General features: G+C 37.4%; 1 protein-coding gene across 1 annotated transcript; it reads left to right on the top strand.

Moving 5' to 3' along the window:
- The first annotated feature begins 120 nt into the window (after nucleotides 1–120).
- On the top strand, nucleotides 121–18,305 carry EIF2AK1 (eukaryotic translation initiation factor 2 alpha kinase 1). Its single transcript, XM_032197906.1, has 15 exons — nucleotides 121–640; nucleotides 1,096–1,254; nucleotides 4,176–4,312; nucleotides 5,085–5,116; nucleotides 5,608–5,707; nucleotides 6,272–6,352; nucleotides 6,757–6,856; nucleotides 8,018–8,069; nucleotides 8,774–9,143; nucleotides 9,412–9,523; nucleotides 11,487–11,593; nucleotides 16,407–16,527; nucleotides 16,651–16,730; nucleotides 17,238–17,471; nucleotides 17,934–18,305. Exons 1-15 carry the CDS (start codon nucleotides 520–522, stop codon nucleotides 18,054–18,056), a joined length of 1,929 nt encoding a protein of 642 aa, XP_032053797.1. The 5' UTR covers nucleotides 121–519; the 3' UTR covers nucleotides 18,057–18,305.
- The last annotated feature ends 28 nt before the right edge of the window (nucleotides 18,306–18,333 follow it).

Raw genomic sequence — 18,333 nt, 5'->3', positions numbered from 1 at the left:
GGGCCCGGCGCCGGCCGGGCAATAAGCGGGCGGGGGGGAGGAAAGGAGGCGGCGGCGGCGGCAGGGGGGGAGAGAAGAGAGAGAGAGAAGCGAGCTCCTCCGGGTCACACGGGGACCAGCACCGCCCCTGTGCCGCTGCCGGGAGCCGCTAGAGGGGGCTCGGCGACCCCCGGTCACGGCTCGGGGGGCGACGAAGGCGGCGGGGAGCCGGGGGATGCGGGCAGCCCGAGCCCGGCGGCGAGGTGAGGGGGCCCCGCTGCCGGCGGGGAGCCCCCCGATCCTCCCCGCGGGGCCGCAAGCCCAGCCCCTTCCTCGGCCGTAGCCTTCCCGCCCGGCTCTGCCTTCCGGGCTGTATTTACCTCGCTCCGATTTATCGCCCCCCCTCAATTAACGTTTTATTGCTCTACGCTCAAAGAGCGGCCATAAACCGCTGGCCCGGCCCCCGGGCCCGCCCACACGGAGGCGGCCGGGAAGGCGCCGTTGACCCGGGGTAAAAAGGCCCCGACCTCGGCACCGGGCATGTGGCGGGGCGAGGGACGCCCGGGGCGGCTGCCCGGGACCCCACCGAGGGCCGGGGCCCCCCACTCGCCGCCGCCCGCCATCGAGTTCCCTGAGGAGAGCCCGGAGCCGCGCTTCGACGGTAAGCGGGGCTGGGGGCCGTGAGGGGAGCCCCGGGGGCTGTGGGGAAGGAGGGAGGTGTCCCCGTTTCCCCCTCGTTTTCTGAGTTTTCGGTTCCCTGAGTGAGGAAGAGGTGAAATGGGCGCCCTGCTCCCTGCCCCTCAGCCCTGAGGAAGCGGCGGCCGCGCGGGGTGATGCAAGAGCGGGCAGGGCCGCGACCGCTGCGGGAGCTGGGCCGCCCCCGGGGAGCCTCGTCTTCTCCGGTTACTTTGTTATATAGGCACTTATAAAAATTAATTATAATTAGATTCCTAATCAGCAACTAAAGCTTCTTGCTGAGCAGCAGCTCGCGCGCCTTTTTGTGAGCCAGGGTTGTGTTAAAGCTGTGGAAGGCAGGTGGGTATTTGTGTGTTTATTTTTTTGATAACTTGGAATATAATCAGTTCTAAATTCCTTCCTCCGGTTTTCCTTTTCCAGAATCAGATGTGCCAGCAGAACTGCGAGTTGCAAATGGGTCACAGAAGTTTGTAAACTTCACCTCGACCATCCAAAACCAGCTGCTGCTTGTGTCGCTGCTGGAGCATCTCTGCCACATGTACACGCACAACCCTGTTCATTCGAGGTGTTTGTTCCGAAGTTAGTAAGAGTAGTGCTTTCCTACTGCCATATATACCTGAATTTTCTGTGGAGGATTACAGTGGAATATCAGTAAAAAGCTGTAGGTCTTGTCTCATAAGGTGACAGGACTAGTTCTGAGAAGAGGCTGTATGCCCTGAATCAGCTTTAATGGGGGCTGAGGACCTGTGTTGTTTTTGAAAATAGTAAGCAAATGTTGTTGCTGATACAAGGAACAGACAGCTCTGTTTCACCTAAATCATGAGAGCTGCATCACAAGAAGGGTAGCAAGGCAATTTTTTTAAAAAGAGACTACACTTAGTGGAAATGTTAAATATGATTTTAAAAACAGAGATAAATTGGGATTTACCATAAATATTTATCAAGAAATAGTTGTGACATAGTCTTCACTACATCTGTCAAATTATGTTCTGTGAAAATCATAGTAAATAGTTTTGGAAGTCGTCTTTTCTAGTAGAATCCTTTGACGTAATCCTGGACCTTGCATCTTAGGTGTGAGGTGTCTCTCCTGAAATCTAGCTTTTTGTAATATGGCGTATCCTAGGTATTTTTGTTTAATTAAGCATATGCGTACTGCATTTGAGAAACAATCTAAGCTTTTTTTCCTTATTCTATGTAATAATAGAAAACAAAACTAGCCAAAATATATTGCTTATGTTTGAAACTGTTTCCAGCATCCAGTAATGACAGACAACTGTCACTTTTTCATTCTTGAAGTATGATGTAGATGTTTGGCTCCAGGTCCTACTATATCTTTATCAAAAGCAAAAATACCTGTCAAAAACAAAAGAAGCACATTCCTTGTTTTAGAAGAGAAACACAGCAACAATGAAAAAGTAACTTTCCACAAGATGTATAGGTCGCCCTATATGGGCATGGTCAGCCTATACTGATATGCCCGATTTATGATACGAGATAAATTAAGGCATTTGAATTTTTAACTTGTGAATGTTAAACCTATATAGGTTAAAACCTATGAAGTTAACCTGTAAAGGCTTATGTGGCCTAGACCTATAAAGGTCTAGTAGTAGACTAGACTAAATTGTCCAGCCTATGCCTGTCTGCTTCATGATAGCTCAAGGAAAAGTAAAGAAATGATTATAAGGATTGGATCTTCACTGTTCTAAAAGCACAATTTACCTTAGAAAAGTAAAATCATTCTATACTGGTATCCATATCCACAATTAATTTATGGTAAATAAAAACAAAATATTTCTTAGAAACATTTGGATTGGAGGAAGGGATGCTTGATTTTAGAGCAGTAGAATCATTATACTTATTTACTTTATGGTATGTTAAATAGTAATTAGTGGGAAAAATATAAAAACATAGACCTATTTTGAAATTCTGTATCTACCTATGTGATAAAGGATTAGGTTGTCCAACACTATAGAGTTATAGGCTGCCCTATACTGATATGTCATATCTACTCTATCATGTCAAAAATTAAAATAATTTTAAAAGAATTTGTTGAATTGGAGAGGAGGAAGAAAAAATGAATTGTGGGAACACTAAATTCCTACCTGATAGAAGTATTTCACCGTTAACCATATACTTATCTACTTACTGATATGTAAAATAATTATTAGAAACACTAAATTATCCAGAAGATGAGTCTAATCAGAACTTGCTTTCGCTGGTTCAGTCACAAGCACCCCGAGAGAGTGACCAAGGCTCTGTGTGTGTTTTCTAATAATTGACAGCTCTGCCAGTAGGAAGAGTGGAAGCATCTTAGATTTATCTTGGAGGGTTTATTTAAGCTAACAAATGATTGTTGAATACTTGAACGTTTCTCCATTCCCCTTATTGACCCAAGGGCCTTGGGTAAGATGTGGTTATTCCCATGTCCCCCCAGTGACCAGGGATCAGGTATAGCACAGGCACCTTCCGAAGTATGGAGCTGCTTGATTTCCCTGTGTACTTCCATGGCAGATAACATTCCTCCATTGGTATAGTTTAAACTGTTTGCCCAAGTGGAATAAACCTGATTAATAAAAGAAATACATATTGCAGTAATCATCTGTTCTGTGGTTTTGGTTGGTGTAATTATGTTGGCATGGGTGGATCCCAGCCCCCCCCCCCACACACACACACACACTTTTCTGCTGTATATGACTGTGTCCATACGGATTGTATAGCAAAATTCCTGATTCCTTACAGGTTTGCTTCCAGTAAGTTTTATGTACATTAAAAGATAATGGGCTGATTTTGAAAAACCAATAATAAAAAAACATCTTAAAGAAATCTTACAAGCAAGTTTAAGACCTTGGAATGCAGAACCACAAAATGTTAGGGATTGGAAGGGACCTTGAAAGATCATCCCGTCCAGTCCCCCTGCCGGAACAGGAAACTCCTAAATCTTCTTCGTAGTATCTTTACAGCTGCACCCATCTCCAGTATTTGTTAGTTTTCTCTCTGCCACAGCAATGTTTAACTCAGACTGTGAAATATACAGTGCTTTGGCAGGGCTGATGCTTTGCTACAAGTACATGCACAGATGCGTGAGCTTGTGTGGGAATTAGAATGTCTTGACAATACCACTTTTTATTATAAACATATCCTCATACTTGTAAACATGCTTTGAATTTCTCTTTTTACTAAGCAAAATTAGTCTAGAGGTGACAAGTAAGTGAACGTGTGGATGTTTGTATAATTCACCTACTGAGGTGAGAAAAGAGGAGATGCCATGAAAGGCACGGCAAATGACTGCATTATGCAAACGGATTCCCCCAGAGCAGCTCTAGTTTGGTCCTAATTAGTTTTTATTGCTAAGAGTATGGGAAAGGGCATTAGAATAAGAGCGACTGAATGTTCAGTTTTTCAGACGTGCTATCTTTCAAATAAAGTTTTCTCATTTAAAAAACAGCTGCTTATTGGCAGGCTTTGTTTAATGTGACCTTTCTCTCTGTTCCTCTGTACAGTACTTCGTCAGGCTTTCACAAGAACAGGGTTGCTCTCCCCTTTTGCCTTCTGTGATGAATTTAGTACTGTAAGACTGCAGCATAATAGAGCCATTACTGAACTAATGAAAGCAGCTAATCGACAAGTACTTAATGGGGTAAGCTTTGTTAAATTTGTTTGGCAACCTCTGCATTAAGGAATTAACACATCATTGCATCCAAAGAAGCTTTTGTTTTGGGGTTCTTTTAGTATTGGATTGGATGTTTTCAATAATTATACAAAATAGTATTCCAGTTCTACCATTTCTGTTTGGGATGACACAATCTGGATTTACAGGTGCAAAACAATGCTTTTGAAGCCAGCAATATTTCATTCCTTATTAAATCCTATTTTTTTTTAAATGTGATTTTTTTTCCCTGTTAAACACAGGCAAGTTCTAAGTGTTCTATTGCTACGTTTTTTCTTTTTTTTTTCCAACAATAGGCTGGCATCCATTACAACTTTTAACTGTTCCAGTTGTTTGCGTTAACAACCTTGTTTATTATAATGGATTAATATTAATGGCGGGCATAATTTTATATACTGCATAATAGGCTTCAGGCTGAATGAGACCAGTTTGCTTATCTAGCTACTTCAACTAAGCTAGTTAATGTTGTCTTAAGCACATTTTAGAGCCTTCATTTTATCCTGTTTGCCAGCAGAACTTTGCAGGACAATAATCTCTCCAGTAAAGTGATGTTAGCAGATTACTGGCTGGATAATAATACTTTAATTTGGTGAAGCTCTCTGCAGAATGAAAGGCTATCTGTAACCTCATTTTCTTTTAGGGGCATAGTTTTAGTTACTGTTTTCATTTAGCTGTTTGTGCTGATGGCATGGTAGACCTATCACTCTGGCATGTTTTTATGTTGGATTTTGTTGTTTCACAGGAACTGGATAATGGAGATTCTCATGCAATTGGGTATGTATTCAAAGCATTTAAATGACATTTAACAACTCCCTCCCTGAAGTTCTGTGCTCCACTCTGAATTTAATTAATACTGCATTTCATGTTTCCTCTCTGAAACATAGAAAAAAATGATAATTTTTCCAAACTCTCTCAGAATGATCTGATGAAAATTCCTTTTTCAGTACAACTTTCATGGTTAGGGTGGCTGTATAAAAACAAATTTTTCAGGAATAAACTTAAATCATTTGAAAACTTACATTAACTTGGGGTATGGATGTGTAGCATGTAGCTAGCATGTAGCACAACCTCTTACCATAACTGCCGATGTGCATGCGGTTGCAGTCTCCTGGTTTTCAGTATGCAGTATTGCAATGCCAAATTATTCTTTTTCTCCTCTTTTTATAATGTAGATAGCATTTTTAGATTGTCTGTACCTGTAGCATATATAATACCTTCCTTAAAAGTTTCAATTTAGTTTAATGCAGCCTAACTTTTTCAAATAGGGATAAAGAAGTTCTATTGGAAGCACAGACTTCACGATACTTGAATGAATTTGATGAGATTGCAAGACTAGGAAAAGGAGGATATGGTCAAGTATTCAAGGTATTCTTTACTTTCCATGTATAATTTACCAGTTTACAGCTAGTTCTTCTTTCAAATTTAGATTTGCCGTTTAATCTGCATATCCCAATGTTCCTATTGTGGCTGCTTGAAAAGAAAGCAACCTTAATTTGTATGTAAATTGTTCAACCTAATCTTGAATTGTAGTGAACACTTGTAGTATATAGCCAGCCTAAGGCTCCCCATGTGGTATGGTGCCATATATAAATGACCGTTGTGGTCTCTCAGATTTGTTGGGAACCCGATCGAGCAGTTTTCGGTACCTATCAGCTTTTTTTTTTTTTAACTGATGGAAAGACAGATGTAGAGATATGTATTTCAGAAAGATTGGATTAGATGTTTGAAGGCCTGAAATATAGTAAAAATATAATATTCTCATTGTAGATAGCTAGGGCCTCATCCCGTTTTCCTTCTGATACAAGTGAGAGGTTATTCAAATAGAGTGCAGAAACTAATTACTAGAAAATGGTTGGTTCTAAAGGATTTAATAACTCATTAGTCTAAACACATTAAGATCTAATTTTGTCATATTACAATTGTTTTCAGGTCAGAAACAAGTTAGATGGTCAGTTCTATGCTATTAAAAAAATCAATATTAAGAAGGCTACAAGAAGAGATTGCATGAAGGTATCATTTATCCTGGTTTGTCTCTGTTCTAACTCTGTGTCTCCTCTAACTGATTTCAATTTAATTTAGTAATGCAGTTAATATTTCTCAAAACATCAAAAATATTAATATAATTTGGTATACATTTAGTAGTCTGTGTTTCCAAAGACTTGACCCTATCAGTACCTAATAGAAAAAAGTAATTAAGAGGTGTTTAAGTCCATTAATAGTAGTATATTAATTTGAATTTCGTCATCTCTTCAAATATAAAAATCTTAATTTGTTTTAAAGCTTCCAAATCTCCTCAGTTTTTGTAATAATTTTATCTATTTTTTTTTCTATCAGAAACTATTTTTTTGTTACCATTTAGGTTTACTAAGCACTCAGAGTAAAGAACACAGACTGTTTCTTCTTGGTCCTGTTAGGTACTACGAGAAGTTAAAGTGCTGGCTGGGCTGCAGCATCCTAATATCGTGGGCTATCACACTGCTTGGATGGAACATGTTCAAACTTTATGCCCAAAAGGAAAGTACAGCATATTGTGCAATTCTTGCATCCTATGTATAACCTTCATACTATTATTTGCAGGACAGTACTTCTGTGATAAAATACCTGTGTTTTTTCCTCCTCAAAACACCACCAACAAAGCAAACTAAAGATGACCACCAGGTCTTTATGTCCCTATGTGCCCTTCAGTTTTGCTTGTGTTTATTTGATGAATAACAAATGATGATAATGATAAATTTGGAAGTGTGGAAATACTAGCTTCTCTTCTGGTAGTATTTGAGGAGGATTTTAAAGCTGGGTGAATTTCAGTGAAATGCAATGAAAACCTCTTAATGTTAACTAGTGAGTTAACAAGGAGAAGAATGAATACTTGGGAATTAACCATTTCAGCTACCATGAGAAAAGGGGTGAATAGGAGGAAAAAAAACAAAAAAAGCTTGTTAGGTAAGAGACTGCAAATACTTTAATGGGAAGGGAAAAAAATAAAAACTTATTTTGCTTTCTGCAGGAGAGTTTTTAAATTTGACAAATTGGGATTCATAGTTCTGCAGTGATAGAGAAATCTGGTTTTTTTTTTGTTTTTTTTTTGTGTGTGGGCATCAGCTATTATCTGTAGCTGTTGAAAATTCTTCTACTTTTATGTTCATTTTACACATTCTTCCCTGGTGACCTTTCCTCCCCCTTTTTTTTTTTTTTTTTTTTTTTTTCCCAGTTTCTCTATTCTCAGCTCTTCCCACACTTTGTCCTTTGGTCCTTTTCAAACCCTAATCTGTTGGTCACTTTTCTTTTTCATTCTCTTCCGGAAAGCCTTTAGCAGTTAAATCTTTTGATCCTCTCTTAGTGGGAGGTTTGCTTATCCTCTATATGACCTTATTGCCTTCCAAGTCAGTGGACTGATGCCCAGTCCACCTTATGAAGTGAAATCTGGGTGAATGTAAGGAAACCCAGTACAACATTTTCAGTGATTGTTTATAACATTTATTTTCCTTTCCTATAAAGAAGAATGAAAAACAAATTACTGAGGTTGTTAGTAGACTAAGAGATGGCTTTCGCATTAGCAGAGGGAGAGATCTGCAGATAATGAAGTTCAGTAAGATGATACAGATTAAATGTTAATTTGTAGTACTCATCTGCATGTTTTGTTTTGTAAAATACCATATTTATATTTTCATCCAATAGATAAGACAATATTGAAGTTGCAGTCGTTATCTTTGGGGCAAGAGAGTGGCAAGTAAGTATTATACATCTCAATAATAACATTAATTTGTCTTTAACAGAAAGACTTCCTTTTTTTTTTTTTTAAAGTAACAATAAAACAGTACAGAATTCAGCATGTATCTCACAAGTGATTTTTATTTCCAAACTGTAACAAAGACTAAGTGTTAGTTATCCTTGTCATTGTTTCTCTTCTGGTTGTGTGAGCTGGAGAATGTTGCTGGATACTCCCTCCTTTCTTCAGTCCCTCAGTTTCAGAGTGTCTGAGTGTTGAACTGAGCTTCAGGTTTACTTCAAAAGTTCTGTACTGACACTGATTTGTACTGTGAAGTCTTATTAGAGCAAAGTGGCCTTTTGTTTCTCAGAAGTATTGATTAGCCCTTTTCATAAAGAGACAGAGTCCAATGAGGTGTCTTATAGTGTAACTTCCTAACTCAGAAGGAATAGATCATCATACTTCTGCCCAGTAAATGCTGTGACCCAGGACTGTGTGTACCTATGAGCTGTCTGGGTCAGCTATCAAAAAATCTGTGCAGAGGGAAGATATAAAAGGCTAGAACCTACACTGCCAGTTACATAATGTTTTATGTGGGGAAGCAGTTGAACTTTTACTCTGGAATGCAGTTCATAATAAAAAATAAAGTTTTCAGAATGGTGTTATCACAAACAGATGGCATAAAACTGTACATATTTTGATTTCCCTCCCTTTATCCTTTTCAGTAATCACTGTCGCATTCAGAGCGTGGGAAGTGGTAGTTCAATTATCTTTGCTGACCTTACTTCACAAGAAGATAAGTCCCATGACAGTACCTGTCTTAGAAATCTGGATAGTGAATCAGTGCAGAACATGGATGTAAAGAATGATTTTACTAACAGCAGTAGTAAAGAATGCATGAAACCAAATGGATGTGAGTTCCCCCTAGAAGTACAAGAAGACTCTGTAAGTAATGTTGACAGTGGGTCAACTGATTTTAAAAATCATTCACCACATGGACCTCATTGTAGTCTGGATCTAGATGTTAGCACTGAAAGTAAGTCCAGCACTGAAGAATGCTCCAAGAACGATGTAGCTCTCTGTGGAGGGTTTGAGGTAAATGCCTTTCTCTTTAAATACTTTTAGCTACTGTCTGGTTTAATGATGACTATAAAGTAGAATTTGGTAAACACGAAAATGATTTATAATGATAAATTTAAAAAAGAAAATGACTGCTAAAAGAACCAAAATTATAGAAAAGTTTTACTTGTAACATATTTATGTCTAAAATAAACTTATTTTTTATTACTTTTTAGAGAAAATAAGTAAGGAAATACTGTTCATATTACGCTGGAAGAATCATAGACTGTTATTTTTCTGTTAGGTGGAGTATCGTTTGATGCTTCATATACAGATGCAACTGTGTGAACTATCCTTATGGGATTGGATTGTTGACCGTAATAAAAAATACAGTGAGAGAACGGAGGAAACTGCCAGTAAGATTCATCACTGTTTTTAAAATTTACATATCATAAAGCTAATATTTGCTTTGTCTTAATTGAAAGTCTATTTAAATGATTTAATGTTTTAATTCAGCAGTTTGTAATATGGATATTCTTAAATTATTTATTCATTTCATCTAGTAGCTGCTAGTATTGAGCCTTTAATGTTATGTGTTGGTAAAAGAGGTTTGAGTTCATGAGTTTTAGACAACTCATCAAAGAAGAGTGAATGTATGCCTGAGGCACAGTTGTTACCTGGAGAGATCTGTGCGTGGACACTACTACTTGTTTGGAATATAATTTTTTAATGAGAGAATTTGCTCTTTCTCAGTAAGCTGTTTAAATAATTGAATTTTTACTTTAGTAGCAGTCTAGCTGCTACAAAACAGAGCTCCACACAGGCTAATTTATCTGCTGGGGAAAACATAAATACATGTACATCTTCTGTTCTAGACAAGTTAAAACATACTTTAAAGCTTTCAAGTTTGTTCTTAAAGCTAATTGCCATTGGTCTAAAAAAAAATAACATTTAATCTTAGTTTAATCACTATTAAGGTAAATCTGTTTTCCATTTAGTCATGGAATGAGGTTTAGCAGCTAACTATTTTTCCCCATCAGCCGACTTTCCCTGATGTCTCCTGTAATCATAGTCTTTATAGCTTTTATAGGCTTAAGAGTTGACATTTCTCTTCTAGGAATGACAGAATTGCTAGGGCATTTGGCCTTGCAAAATGCCATTTTCACAAACTTTCCACAAGCAACAGGAGAAAAAGAGTGAATGCTATGGGTTAGAAATTAAGAAATAGAAGCCCAAGTGAGAGAAAACGATGAGTGTTCGAAGTAGCAGCAGATGTTAGATCTGGGTCATTAAAGTAGGAAGTCAATGCAGTTTAATAAAATAATAGTTTTGGAAATGGTAAAAAAACATAACAAAACAAAACAAAAAACGTTGTTAAGTTTATGTAGGACAAGAGCAGACAGAGAAGGTTTGGGAATTTCAGAGGGAAGCACAACTGCAGAAAGATCCAAAAAGGAATGTTGCAATTTAATACAGACATCATACCATTGTGCAAAGTATTATGATTTTATTCAGAACTGTATTTTTTGTTCCAATCTATGAGTTGCATGGAAGTGAAGAGTTAAGGAAAAAACAGTAGAAAGGGATTAAAGGAACAACAAATTTTTTGAATGAAAGCAGAAACCATGGGAAGTAGTAAGAAAGAAGAGATGTGGGAGTGGAACAAAAGGTGCACAGTGAAGAGTAATCAGATGTCAGTCATCTCTGATGCTGTGGTCAGGCAGATAACAATAAAAAAAAGTCCATCAATGTTTCACAGCATTTAAGTCCATCGATGTTTCACAGCATTTAAGAGATTGTCATGTGTTTTCCTTGATTTTCAGACTCCATCATTTATGTTATAAGGAAGACAATAACCTGTTTTTCTTTTCATTTTCGTATACCATTCTGATCCTCTTGTCGAGTGATAAGAATATCATTGGTTTGTTTTTAATGCAGTTCATGGCTCTCTTAATCCAGAACAAATAAGTACAGTTTTACAAACGTTTTAATTAATATATGGAAACCACAACTGCCAGTCATTACTGGGGCCTAGGAGAATTTAAATCAGAGTCAAATATACACACAGTGAGGATACTTTGGAGTCTGTAATGGTTAAATTTTTAATCTAATAACTATGGTGGGGTTTGGACAAATCTTTTCATGCAGATGCATTCATGTCCCATGAACTGTTGCCTTCTGAATTTTGATCTGAGTAACTTTCTACTGTTTCAAAACACTCTCTTAGGAGAACTATGGGAAATTTCATTCTTTAAGCTGTGTTCATTCTATTCTTTTTTTTTTTTCATAAATAAACGAATTTCAACAAGACATAGTATCATAAACTAAAATAAGCCAGCAAAATTAGCTGAAATAATACAGATTTTAAATTCTTTTAAGGTCCATACCATCTTGTGGATGTCAACTGGACAATGAAAATTTTTCAGGAGCTATTAGAAGGAGTATGCTATATCCACAGCATGGGAGTGATGCATCGAGACATTAAAGTAAGTTCATTGAATTATCACTTGAGGTTAAAGAAAACAAAGATAGCTTACATCATGGGAGGATGAAAGCAACTTCATGGTTAATTTGAGAGGACCTGGGCTCTTAAGAATTTAGCTATATTATATATGAAAAATGAATTGCCTCCTTTATACCATTACTGTGTTTCCTTACTATATTTCTGAATTACTTAAATTCTGATTAAGCTCTGGAAATGCCTTCTAGTTTGTGAAGCCCTTGTCTTGTCCTAAACAGGGATGGACAGATTAGTTTTATTTGTTCCTTCCTTAAACAGGGTAGGAGCTAAATTACCTAAAAAGCAGTCTTTTAGGTAACTATAAAAATAAGCAAAGACCTTTGAGAGCTCCTCAATTTCTAACACCAAATCAGTTAGCTTTCGAAAATAAGTTCAAATTGTAGTTATTACGTGCTTACTTTTTGATAATTTTTTCCTCAGTTGCAAATAACTGCTGTCTTTTAAAATGGTTGTTATCAAATGTAAGGGACTGAAATTGTAGGTGACTACAGTGAAAGAATTAAAAGTTTGTTTTCATTCATGTTAAATGTAGTTAAGATCAGACTTAGAAAAATACACTTTGAATGCATTAGAATAGATGCCCATTTTATGTTCCTCTGTAGGTTTTTGGAATGCTAATCGTAACAGTTTTGACTTGCTGAATTAAATGTGAAACATAGGTAGAATACATCTTGTCGTGTCTCCCTCCCCCCAGCTTAAACTCATGGAATTGATTATCAATGATGTGAATGTGTATTTTACGGTGCTTCCTTCAAAGGTTCTCTGCACCTGAGGTGACACCTGTATGAGGAAATTATTGTAAATCTTATCTTAGTTACTAAAACTCCACATAAGAAAACGTGGAATGATGTAAAAACACACAAGATTAATCTTCATTCTGGATCAATTTTAATTTTCTATGGGCTGTTTCTGGGTTAACAGTTTTTCAGTTTGCTTTCCTGTTTAGCGTCGTCATGGCTGTATTTTCCAAACTCCTGGTAGCTGTATAAAGAATTCCATACAGTTACTGGGAGCTTATTTTTGAGCCAGTGCTTGTTGTTTTCACCATAGATTCTTCTAGCAGTGATTTTGCAGATATCCTGCAGGGACAGTAATTTCTGTGATAATGTTAAAAGGAAGTCTTTCAATGCTTGGAATTCTGGGAGCAGAAGTCCAGTGGGTAGTTGTCCTTGATTATCTGTTAGCTTCAGTGGATAGGAGAATCCCAGCAACTTGTTCAACAGTGCTGTATCTTTCAAATTTGGTCTGCGCTGAAGAAATGAGAAGAGTGGAGATTGTCCATCTCTTGTTAAAGTGTTCATGTCTGCCTTATACTCTAACAGGAGGTCAACTATTTCCTTTCTGCCACCTGAGCAGGCCTCGTGAATAGCTGTTCGTCCTTCACGATCTTGGATATTTACGCTGGCTCCGTTACTTAACAGTAAATGGATGCAATCTGTGTTGACACCTAAAATTCTGCTTGCTTTAGATGATGCTGCACACACTGCAATGTGAAGGGCAGTTCTCCCACAAGTTGGAATAGCAGAATTAGTATTTGCTCCACGTGCGATTAAAGCTGCCATTTCCTCAGTGTTTAGTGATCCTGCAGCTATGTGAAGAGGTGTCCAGCCAGACTTGGCTGTGTCCTTTATGTTGAGACAATACTCAAAAAGAATGCGTATAGGTGGGAAGGCATCATCAGACTGCTGGCCTGAATGTAGCAGATGGTCATGTTTGTAATTACTCATTTCAGGATCTATCTATGTATTACAGTGTGCAAGATACAGAGACACTTTTTTGTATTATGCTGTCAGGTTTGCTGATCTCTCTCTGAAATTAGCCTGAAGTGGATCTCCCAGCTCTATAAGTACTAGGCAAATTTAGTACGAGATGAAATGTTGTGTAGCCTCTTGTTATTTCTGTAATATAAAACAGAGTTTCATTTTTTTTTATTTTTATTTAAAATACTTTTGGACTGGTAGGGCATAGCATCATAACAGGTTGCAAAAATGTTAGTTGTCAGAATAAATCTTATGGGTTGCTATGACCTAGCAGAAGTTAGGTCATTAATTCATTTTTGCTAACCACAGCTTCTGTGTGCCCAGCAGGAATGCATAAAATGATGTTATGCCTTGAGTTCCTCTATTTCCCAATTTTATAGGACGATAAATGAGTCATCGTAGTTCAGCTTCAGGTCACTGAAGCTCATAGAAGAAGCATAAGCAGGCAGAACCATCATGTCTGTGATACAGTGCTTGGGCTTCAGGACGTGTGGATTACAGCTTGTTATAGGTCAGTTCTGTCATCAGATTTGGGTTGTAAATCAACAAAATTTAGCAGCTTCTTGGACAGATTTGCTATAGATGGCTTCATCAGCTAGTGATTAGTTCTTGTCTCTTCTCTATTTTCAGCTTAGAAAATGTCATTAAAAAAATCTATGGTAACAAGGCAGTTTTCAGCATAAGAAGTGTATTCGATAATGATATGACTCTGAGTCAACAGATACTACCTCTAGTTATAGTTTCTGTTTATATTAATTACTGAGTAGTGTGTTCTACTCACTTTTTCAATTCCATGCATGATTTAATAGATGTTTTAAACCTAACAGTTTGTCTTGTGCTTTTTATTTAGTGGTTCCTTGAATGGAAGCCATTCCAAATTTTCAGCGTTCATGTGAACCATCTCTGCACATTTTTCCAGCTCTATGTGCTTTTTGAGATGGGAGGCTCAGAACTGTAGACAGTACTGAAGATGGCAGCATATTAATTCATGTAGTATCATATGATGTCTTCTTCCTTATATCCCCCCTTAGTTGGTAATGTACAATTTGCTTTATAGACTGCTGATGAACATCAATTTGCCATTTTAGGAGTTGTCAGTTACCACTCTTGAGCGGTAACAGTCAGCTCGCAGACAGTTGTTGCCCATATAAAATTGGATTGCTTTTTCTTTCATTTACATTTTAATGCTTATTTGCACTGAATTCCTTTTGTCATTGTACTCCCTGCCTGTTAAGAATCACAAGATCCTTCTACAGTTCTTTGCATTCAGACCTTGTCATTATTTCACTGAATAATACAGTATAGTCGGTAAACTTTGTCATCTCACCACTTACACTCCTTTTTCTAAATCATTTACAAATATGTTGTTCAGCATAGTTCCCAGCACAAATTCATAAAAAATCAGTTGATAGTATCTTTCACCTTGAAAGCTGACTATTTATTGTTTCTTTTAAGTCTTTAAGCTAGTTACTTATCTGGGGGGACCTTCCCTCTAACTTCACTACAGTTGAGTTCAATGAGGGTCCGGACAAATATCTGTCTGAAATTAATGTAAATGAGTTCAGCTTGATTGCTGTTAACTAGAGGCCCAATGACTCCTTCAAAGAAATGTGAGATGTGGAAGGCACCTCTTGTGATCTGTTGGAGATACATAGTCCATTTTCCCCGAAGTAATACTTATGCCTGCAAGCCCTGTGACTTCAATTTTACTAAGATTTTGGAGTCTGTTTTCATTAGAAGCCACAACCATTAAATGTCTTTTTAATGATTTTTTTTTTTTTTCATTAGAAAAAGTGGGATTTCTTAAATCTACAAGATTCTTTAAACACAAATTATAATCCCAATCAAATGGTTACCTGGAGGGAGTGCAGGTCTATGAGTTAAGGGTCCTCCCCAGGCAGTCACTGTTTCACTGACAGGGTGATAGTAGGACTTTAAGTGTTGTCATCTTCCATTATTACTTCATATAGTTCTTCACAGTGCTTCCTCTGTTCCCAGGAGAACGGAGGAAATGTAGAGTGGCAGGTCTCTCTACTGTCTCTCTCGATCATGTTACTCGTAGACAAGGGACTTGTAGATTTTGTAATGAAAATCCATAATCAGAAATAAAAGATTGGGAATCTATCACTTGAGCACCATCATTGTTTGTGATGTTGCGGGATGTCTGGTTCGAGAGTAGCTTTGAAGTAACCTCACCATTCAGTGCAAGATTTTAAACATACTATAAAAGCAGCGAAAGTTTAAGAATGGAAAAAGGCTTCTGTTCCCTTTGTTTTCTTGCCAGTGTTCATTTTATTTAGTAGGAAAAAAATCTTTACTAAGCAACACTGTTTTCATTTCTCATAGAAATGTACCTAAGTTCAGAAATTTTGTGCTGCAGAGACTAAGTAAAAACTTTACTTTGATATTATGTTTTCTTTCATGTGGCAAGTATTTCTTTTTCCTAGACACAGAGCACTAACATGCCTGCTTAGTGGTTATACAGCCAAAACACACAGATAAAACTATTTCAGTTTTTCCACAGTCAGCGTTCCCTACTTAGCAGCCTCTCAGCACTTACTTTCTTAGCAACTTTCCTGGAACAAAGTAGCACATTGCAGCTGTGCTTGTCATACAGAAAAGTATGTTTGTTTTATGCTATGCCTTGCCCAAAGATCTCAGTCCTTCCTGCTATGTTAGTTGGTCTAATTTGCCATGCATTCTTGCCCGTTAAGATTACTGTTCTGCAAATTTCCGTTTCCAGCTGAGAAGAAAAAAGTACTTTGCCTTTTCACTAAATCTTTGTTTTTCCTGTTTTGCTTTCTTTACTTTTCCCTAGATCCTTCATGTGTGGTCTTTGCAAACAGTGCTTGTTAACACACAATTTGATAGTCCATGACTATTTTTTTCTATCTCACTAACAGAAGTATTAAATAATCACTATATTACCCCTCTGAATGGATGTTACAGATTTTGAAACAGCTGAATACATCATAATCCTTTGTATAGGTTTGTGTAAGACTTTCTCTCATTTTATAGCCCAGAAATATCTTTCTACATGGATCAGATCGTCATGTTAAAATAGGAGATTTTGGATTAGCATGCAAAGACCTCCTTTCGGATGATGTAGATCAGTGGTTTCACACAGAACGGATAAATGGTAAGAGCAGAAATCTTTGTAGGTTTCAGTATTTAAGTTTCTATTATGTTAAAAATGTTAATACTAAATTTTAAAGTAAAATGGTAACCCTATCTGAGTTAAGTCTAAACTGACTTTTTAAAGGTCTGACACGTACTTCAGGTGTGGGGACTTGCCTCTATGCCTCACCAGAACAACTGCAGGGATCTGACTATGATTTCAAGGTAGGGATTTTTTTTTTCTATGAAGCCAATTAAATTCTGTTAAATATTACCAAATTAGGCACTGATATTCAGATTGTCTAATGTTACACCTTGCGTCTATCTGTGGAACCTGAAATGTAATTTTTCAAAAATTATGTTTAATTTTAATAGTACAGTTCGTCTGAAAAAGAGTCTTACGGTGAAATTACTAATTTCTGTAAGACGTACTTAGAATAGAGTATAGGAATAGAACAAGCCCCTCACCTGTGCATCATAGCTGGTAAACATCTCTTCTACCATTACTCCATTTTCTTCCTGAAACAAATTTCAACTAAGCTGCTAAATGCAAAATTTGCATTTCTAGGTTCATCTTGAAGAATCTGTGTAATTTGAATTTGAGTTGCTTTAACACTGCCATGGAACTTCATTACAAAACCTTTTTATACTGTGAAACTTAGGTGAGCAGAAATCTAGTAAGTCATTTAAAATAAGGATTATCTCAGAACTTTTTCTTCATCCCTTTTCCAGTCAGACATGTATAGCTTGGGGGTTATCCTGTTCGAACTCTTCCAGCCATTCGGAACAGAAATGGAAAGAGCAGAAGTTCTCACACGTTTAAGGAATGGCCACATTCCTCATACTTTCTACAAAAAATGGCCTGTTCAAGCCAAGTATGTTAAGCTTCTCACCAGTCAGGTATCTACAGAAAGACCAACTGCTGCTCAGCTTCGTGAAAGTGAACTATTTCATACCACAGAACATGTAAGTTATGCCAATAACCTCAGCCTTTGCCAGGATAAAGAAATACAGAAAGAAAAGTGCTTTATAATGATCCCCTTACTTCCCTGCCTCTACTGTGCCTGTATTTATTTTTTTTCAAATAACTTAAAAGGACTGCGTGAACGATTTTATTTTTTCCCCCCAATAATATTTAGGCCTCTCTTTCTGGTCATTAGGTAAACGTAATTTAATTAAGACTGGACACTTGATTTACATACCGCTTGAGATAAGTGTTGTAAGTTTCTGAAGCTTTCTGTCAGCTCTCAGAATTTATTTTCCCTTTCCTTGAGCCAGTTTTTTTTCAATTTGTAATATCAAATACCCCCAATACCTGGGGTGTTGCAGAATGAATCTTGTTCATAATCCAGTACAGACACACAAATAAAGTAGTAAGGCTTTATGCTTGCCTGTATATAAATGACCTAAACTGACTCTTACTTTCAGGTTATTTATAATCTACAGCAGAAGTTGAGACAGCAAGAGGAAGAAATAGAAAAATTGAAAGAGAAATTAAGACGCCTTTCTAATGAACAAAATGAACCTATGAGCCTAGGTTCTCCAGTTTAAGCACAGGAAGAACAAAACTATTGTACATTAAGTTATATAAAACTTTTTTTACATAAAACATTTCAATGCATTTTGATTGTCCTGTCAGTTCTTGAAAGGCCTGCATTGTTCTGCTAAGGCAAATCTCCCATCAACAGAAAGGAGTCCAAGTTAACCTGTACGGGGGTTTCTGGGGTACAGTGAAAGAATTAACTAAAAATACAAAACAAGAGCTGGTATTTGCAGAGGACAACTTCAGATAACTCTCATTCAATAAACAAACATGCTTGTTATACAT

The sequence above is a fragment of the Aythya fuligula genome, chromosome 15 (assembly GCF_009819795.1).
Source record: "Aythya fuligula isolate bAytFul2 chromosome 15, bAytFul2.pri, whole genome shotgun sequence".
NCBI classification, from domain to species: Eukaryota; Metazoa; Chordata; class Aves; order Anseriformes; family Anatidae; genus Aythya; species Aythya fuligula.
The sequence above is the reverse complement of the archived record's forward strand: the minus strand, read 5'-3'. Positions and strand labels throughout refer to the sequence as shown.